This window comes from Castanea sativa, chromosome 1 (genome assembly GCF_040712315.1).
Source record: "Castanea sativa cultivar Marrone di Chiusa Pesio chromosome 1, ASM4071231v1".
NCBI lineage: Eukaryota > Viridiplantae > Streptophyta > Magnoliopsida > Fagales > Fagaceae > Castanea > Castanea sativa.
Window position 1 is genome coordinate 75635423 of NC_134013.1, and position 6831 is coordinate 75642253.

General features: G+C 38.9%; 1 protein-coding gene across 1 annotated transcript; it reads left to right on the plus strand.

Moving 5' to 3' along the window:
* The first annotated feature begins 2247 nt into the window (after positions 1–2247).
* Positions 2248–6414, plus strand: LOC142612790 (pentatricopeptide repeat-containing protein At1g31430-like). The gene is made up of 2 exons (XM_075784950.1): positions 2248–4767; positions 5170–6414. Exon 1 carries the CDS (start codon positions 2248–2250, stop codon positions 4249–4251), a length of 2004 nt encoding a protein of 667 aa, XP_075641065.1. The 3' UTR covers positions 4252–4767; positions 5170–6414.
* The last annotated feature ends 417 nt before the right edge of the window (positions 6415–6831 follow it).

The window sequence follows — 6831 nt, forward strand, 5'->3', positions numbered from 1 at the left end:
CACTTATATTAAGGGTAAATTAAGTATTTTTCTTCAATAGGGAGTACAATTCTTTTTAAGTTAGATTATGTGTCAAACATGCAAATTGATAGTTTAGAGAAACATTACAACATAAATAATAGTTTAGGGTGTGTGGTGGGCCTTTTGTGATTTTGCGCTGGCCTACCTCCTGCTGTATTGGGGCCCAAGTGTTCTAGATAGGAGAGTTGAGACCAGTCTAATTGCAACCCACCTTGGGCAGGCTTGTGCACAAACTATGCCCATTTTGCTGAAACTTTGGTCACATGTCCATGGCAGACAAAACTGTTACAGAAGAATTATGGCAGACAAGTACAGTATGACAATAATAAAGGCAATACGCTTCCCGTTAGATGAAATGAATAAGTAATCCTTAAGAAAAAGAACAATATAGCAATAAGAAACACGTTATGAGTGAAACTATAAATGGCAAGAAAGGAAATAATTATGATAAATAGTAAAATCAAGAGGAAAAAGGTTAGTATGTCGTGTTTATTTGTGTTACAAGACTAAGACCAAGAAGAGAACCACGTCCTCAACGTGGGTAACCTCGCAGGAGGATCCTACTATTAGAAATTACCCACTTTGAGTGAGAATCCCAGAATAGGCCTTCCCTTCTCCCCACCGCCAGACCATTCCCTCTCTTACCTCTAACCCATGACCCACCACTCCTGTATTGGCTGGGTACAGGTTGGTGGTACCTGGGCCTTGTGCGTGCTCTACTTTCGTGTATGTCCAAAACTTGTCTGCTGCTCATGCGTTTGCCATGGACTGGAGGGTTGCCTGTGTATTATGCTGCTCATTCTTAACCTCTTGTGGCGTAAACTATTTTTTGATCCTTCATTCTTTATAGCTTGCTTCCCTCTAGGGCTGGGTCTTGCTTGATTGTGGATTTTCCCTCTTTTAGTCCACTTTTTGTTCCTTCCGTTGGCTTGCGAGTGTTCCTGCCATGCCATTCTGTTATTCCAACTGCAATGCTATTTGATCCCTGCTTGTTGGGCCTCTTTCAGGCCTATTGTATGCTCTTCCCTCAATTAGTTACAATGTCCCAATATTGTCATTGGGTTTATAGTCATGTTACTTTGTGCTTTCTTGACTCATTACATTACTTGTGGACTCCTTTGGTCAATTTCTTCCTTGTTAGGCATCCTCGACCCATTTTCTTTCCTTGGGCGTCCTCGGCCCATTTCCAACTCTACATTCCCATGGGTTTTTACTAACTCTTTTGGGTTTTCCTAGCCCGATTACTATATCCTTCATCCTTGGGGTTCATGGACTTTCCATCAACCCCTTACTTTCTTACTTCATTACTTCAGGTCTGCTGTGATCCATTCTCACTTTTCTACATCACATAATACCCATGAGTTTACTGCTTTTTCCTTTGGGCTCCTAAAGGCCCATTTGCTTTTCCCAAGGCCCATTTGTTTACTTTATGGGCCTAAGATCCATCATTCCTGCCATTCGGGCTTGATGGGTTTCTTCTCTCAACCCACTAACTCTCTTCTTGCCCATCTAGTTGGGCTTCTTCTTGCTGTTGGGCTTTTTCCAAAATGAGCATCAATAGGGTGATAAGTGTAATTTTTAAAAAATGATATCATTATAAATGTAGTATTTATGACTTTAAACCTTTGACCAATAAAAGATAGGGCGAAGCTTTTGTCTAGTGCTCCAATGCACTAAATAGAACACAATGTAAACATAAGACCAAATTTGAACATGTGTTTGAATTGTGTTGGGTCCACTAGACTAGAGCATTAGATCTAAGCTAAACCCTAAATAATGACTGGTATTATAAAACCTAGTACTTAGTAACAACATCATTAGCTAGTTACTTCGCTTACTCAAGCAACAATACGACACCACAATTTGAAATATATATATATATATATATCTATTTGAGGTAGTAGATTGTGATTAAGAAAACAACACTTTTATATGGGACTACTATTGACATAATTTATTATACATAACTTACAATGTGCCACCTAAATAATTATGAAAAAAAAAAAAATCATGGAATTTGTTGTATCCATGCTCATACACTTTTTATAAGTTACTCAAAAGTTTTATACGGTTCAATTCATTAAAAGAAAAGAATAAAATAAAAAATTTAATATTGCTCCAAAGGGCTTGACATGGCAGTATAGTGTCCTACTACTATCCCATTGTGTCTTTCACAAAGTATATATGAGCTTAAAATTTTGAAATTGCATTGAGCTCACATGGTCAATGCTCTTCCAACACAACAACGTTGGGTTATCCCAGTTAATTTCCCGCCATTTCCTTTCAAAGCCACACTTTTTCTCAAGCCTCTCTAGCACTAGCAGCCCCAGGCTGAGTAAGACATCATGCATTCAATACCTGAAGAGCTGCGGATCCATGACCCATCTCAAGCAAATCCAGACCCAGATCTTCCGGGTCGGGCTCCACCAAAACCACGACACCCTTAACAAGCTCATGGTCTTTTGCACAGATCCATATCTTGGGAACTTGCACTACGCTGAGAAAATCTTCAATTATATTCAAAACCCGAGCTTGTTCATATACAACGTGTTGATCAAAGCATTTGCAAAGAAGGGTAGCTTTAGAAAAGCCATTTGGGTCTTTGGGCAATTGAGAAATCATGGTCTTTGGCCCGATAATTTTACGTACCCATATGTTTTCAAGGCGATTGGGTGCTTAGGTGAGGCTTGGGAGGGTGGTAAGGTTCATGGGTTTGTGTTGAAGACTGGGCTTGAGTTTGATACCTATGTTTGTAACTCGCTTATGGACATGTATGCCGAACTGGGCAAGGTTGAGAATTTCAAGAAGCTGTTCGATGAAATGCCTGAGAGAGACAGGGTGTCTTGGAACGTTATGATTTCGGGCTATGTTAGGCGTAGGAGGTTTGAGGATGCTGTGAATGTTTTCCAGCAAATGCGAAGGGAGAGCAATGAGAAGCCTGATGAAGCCACAGTTGTAAGCACTCTGTCAGCTTGCACAGCATTGAAAAATTTGGAGCTTGGTAAGAAAATTCACGGTTATGTTGCAAATGAGCTTGGATTTACTACTGTCATTGGGAATGCTTTGTTAGACATGTATGCTAAGTGTGGCTGTTTAAGTGTAGCCCGGCAAATTTTTGATGAGATGCATACAAAGAATGTGATTTGTTGGACCAGTATGGTGTCTGGGTATGTGAACTGTGGTGAGCTGGATGAAGCTAGAGAGTTGTTTGAGAAGAGTCCCACTCGGGATATAGTTCTTTGGACAGCTATGATCAATGGGTATGTGCAGTTTAACCGTTTTGATGAGGCAGTGGCTCTATTTCGAGACATGCAAATTAGAAGGGTTAAACCAGATAAATTCATTGTGGTTGCTCTCCTCACAGGTTGTGCTCAGTTGGGAGCTCTAGAGCAAGGAAAATGGGTTCATGGATACATAGATGAGAATAGAATTTCGGTGGATACAGTTGTTGGCACTGCTCTTATAGAAATGTATGCAAAATGTGGGTGTGTTGAGAAGTCTTTGGAAATTTTCTATGAGTTAAAGGAAAAAGATACAGCCTCTTGGACTTCAATCATTTGTGCGCTTGCCATGAATGGTAAGACAAGCAAAGCACTTGAGTTGTTCTTAGAGATGAAACAAGCTGGAGTCTCACCTGATGATATCACATTTATTGGTGTTTTAAGCGCTTGTGGTCATGGAGGTTTGGTTGAGGAAGGCCGCCAGTTTTTTAATTCTATGACAAAGCAGTACAAGATTGAGCCGAAACTAGAACACTATGGGTGTCTGATTGACCTTCTTGGTCGAGCTGGAAAGTTGGACGAAGCAGAGAAATTGATAGAAGAAGTCCCTAAAGAAAATAATGAGATTGTAGTTCCACTTTACGGCTCTTTGCTTAGTGCTTGTAGAATCTATGGCAATGTTGAGATGGGTGAACGGGTGGCTGATCGGCTGGTGAAAATTGAGTCAAGTGATTCCAGTATTCATACACTCCTTGCCAATATTTATGCTTCTGCTGACAGATGGGAAGATGTAACAAAAGTGAGAAGGAAAATGAAAGATCTTGGAGTCAAAAAGGTGCCTGGATGTAGTTCAATTGAGGTTAATGGGATTGTCCATGAGTTTGTTGTTGGAGATCCGTCTCATTCAGAAATTAGAGAAATATTTTCTATGTTAGATAGAATGGCAAGACCTTTGTTGGATTCAGAAGAGAGTGAGATTGAAAGAGAAATCCTGGTTCCAGTTTGTTAGTGAGGAACAAAGCTGCATTTTCAGAATTTTGGAAGCCACAGTGGAACTATGAAAAAAAGTTTTAAGACAATTTGTAGTTTGCTCAACAATTAACATTATTTATTGTTCAGCCACCGGCGAAGAGTGGGTCCAATATATCTCAGGTTAGAGAGGTTCCAAGTGATCATCAAAGACCCATAGCTGGAGAAGAAGTGAGTCAACATGGTTGAATTGTCTTGGTGATTGGATTTCTCAAATGAAAATGGGAAATTCTAAAGGTGTGGTACAGATGCTTAGTCTTAACAACTTGTCAGGACTCGTGACCAGAGTCTGTCATTATTCATATGGATATAAAAAGAATCCATTTATGTTAATAATTACATCTATACATCAAGAGGAAAGGTTCTGACAAGACACTAGTGTATTCATTATAGAAACCCTGCTCTACTTACCAGATTTTTGGTCATGTTGGCTTTGGGTCTATTCATATTGATGTCAATAGTTCATCAAATTTTGTTTACTTGAACTACTACAGGGGTGAGAAATTTTTCTGTAGTTTTATTCATACTACAATATTATCTCTTCTACAATTTTGTTTGCAGAATAACTTCAATATCTAAGCAAAAAAGTGTGATTGGATCAGATATTTTGGTTCCCATGTATAGAGAATTTGTTTTTCAAATTGCTTGCTCTCCATAAAGTCCAATATTTTAAGCATAAAACAAAACCAAAATACTGCAATGTTCTCCATAAAAACCATCCTCGGTGCATTAATGGTTGAACCATTAATGGATATGTGATTTTGATTCCAGCAAATGATATAATAATGATTTGATTATTGTGCTACAGCAAAGTATGGACTTGGTGTGCAGTTAAACAGTTTTTGTGTTTATGCATAAATGGTGCTGGATTTAGCAGGAGCATCTTCTCCATTTGCAGGATGTCCTACAATGCAAATACTGACAGAGTCTACGTATTGAGAGTAGAGGGAGAGAAACATGGCCATTTTTCATGTTGTAAAGGATGGGAAATTATTTTTTTAGTAGGATGAGGGGTAAAGAAGAGAGGGAAATGGAATGGTGCTGCTTTCATTTGTAAAAATCAGGAAGGGAGAAGGTTGATGATGGGCTGTTTTATTGGGACTGTAAAGCTGAAACAGGAAGCTATATGAAAAGCGATTAGAGAGGCATTGCTGGCTGCTTAGGATAAGGAATTCCCAGAAATAATTTTGGTAGCAGACAAGGAATTAGTTAATCTTGTGCAGGGTTAGAAGCAAGCAGATTGGAGACTGAGGAGTATTTTACTATTTTGCAGGATATGGAGGCATTGAGTAGCTTTACTAATGTCTGGTTCAAGCACTTTGGAAGAAGAATAGTTCAGGAGGTAGACCAGCTGGCTATGGTAGTTGTAAATTTGACTTGGGACTGTATGTAGCTTATTGGATTAGAGTTGATATAGTAGTATTTGTAGTAGGGTGTTGATTCAGTTGTATCTTAGTTTGGATCTATTTGTAGTTTGTTGTATTGCTGGTGTAATATTCCTTGTTAATTAACTGTGAATGCCTGGTTATAAGCTGCGAAAAAATATTATTTATTTCCCGCACTATAAATTAAACAAAACTCTAATCAATCAATCCATGATATATTGATATATAATACTTATATATAATAATGACCATCAGTCATTAGCATGATTAACATGAAAAACATTAAGTCACTTGCATGGCCGTCATTAGCATTAAGAGAGTATTAGTAGGCCCACTAATACATAGCTTGAAATTTTATCATAACCGCCAAAACTTTGGGGTGTCTAATTATCTAGAACCCCATAAGTAGTACTACTAGCAGTAAATGGCTATTCATGCAGCTGGAGCATAGTCATAACTATCATCATCATCATCATCACCCTCCATGGATGCTGCTGGAGCATAGTCATAATCTCCATCATCATCATCATCATCATCGCCATCACGTTCAATGGAGGCTGCTGGGGCATAATCATAACCATCATCATCTCCATCTGCGTGCTTCTTGCACCATGAGGCAGCAATGGCCTTGGAAATGAACAACATTTTCTTGCTTTTGTGGTAAAGATAGACAAAGACAATGAGAATGACTTTGAGTGTCTTCCACAAGCTTTAAAGAGTCAAGATAGAGTGATAGAAATAGAAACAAATGTGTGCATATTATGGGGATGAGAAGCGGTGCTTATATAGTGGGAAACTCGTTTTTGGCACAAGCCATCCATGTGGGAAGTGTGGAGTAATGCTTGAAGTGTGTGCATGACCCTATGCCAGTGATAGGTGGTGCTGTCTAGAATAGACACATTGGAAACCCAGCTGACAGTTCAGCAAACACGTAGGACTAATAGGAGCTAAGCTAGCAACCATGAGAGAGAACATACTATGCATGTGGTAGAGCATATCTATTATCATTGGACTTCGATGCTTGGTTAATTTGGTCATGAAAATGAGCTTTTTTCTTCTTCTTTTTATTGGCACGTTGGTGGGACTAAAAGAAAATTGTAAAGTAGAAGATTTGGCTTTTCTTTTCGGATATGAAAACGGTAGTTACTAGTGAGAGAATGTGAATAGTAAGAAAC

What these genes read in the sequence shown, in the direction of transcription:
- LOC142612790 (XM_075784950.1), top strand. Translation starts at nt 2,248, where the DNA reads ATGCTCTTCCAACACAACAACGTTGGGTTATCCCAGTTAATTTCCCGC.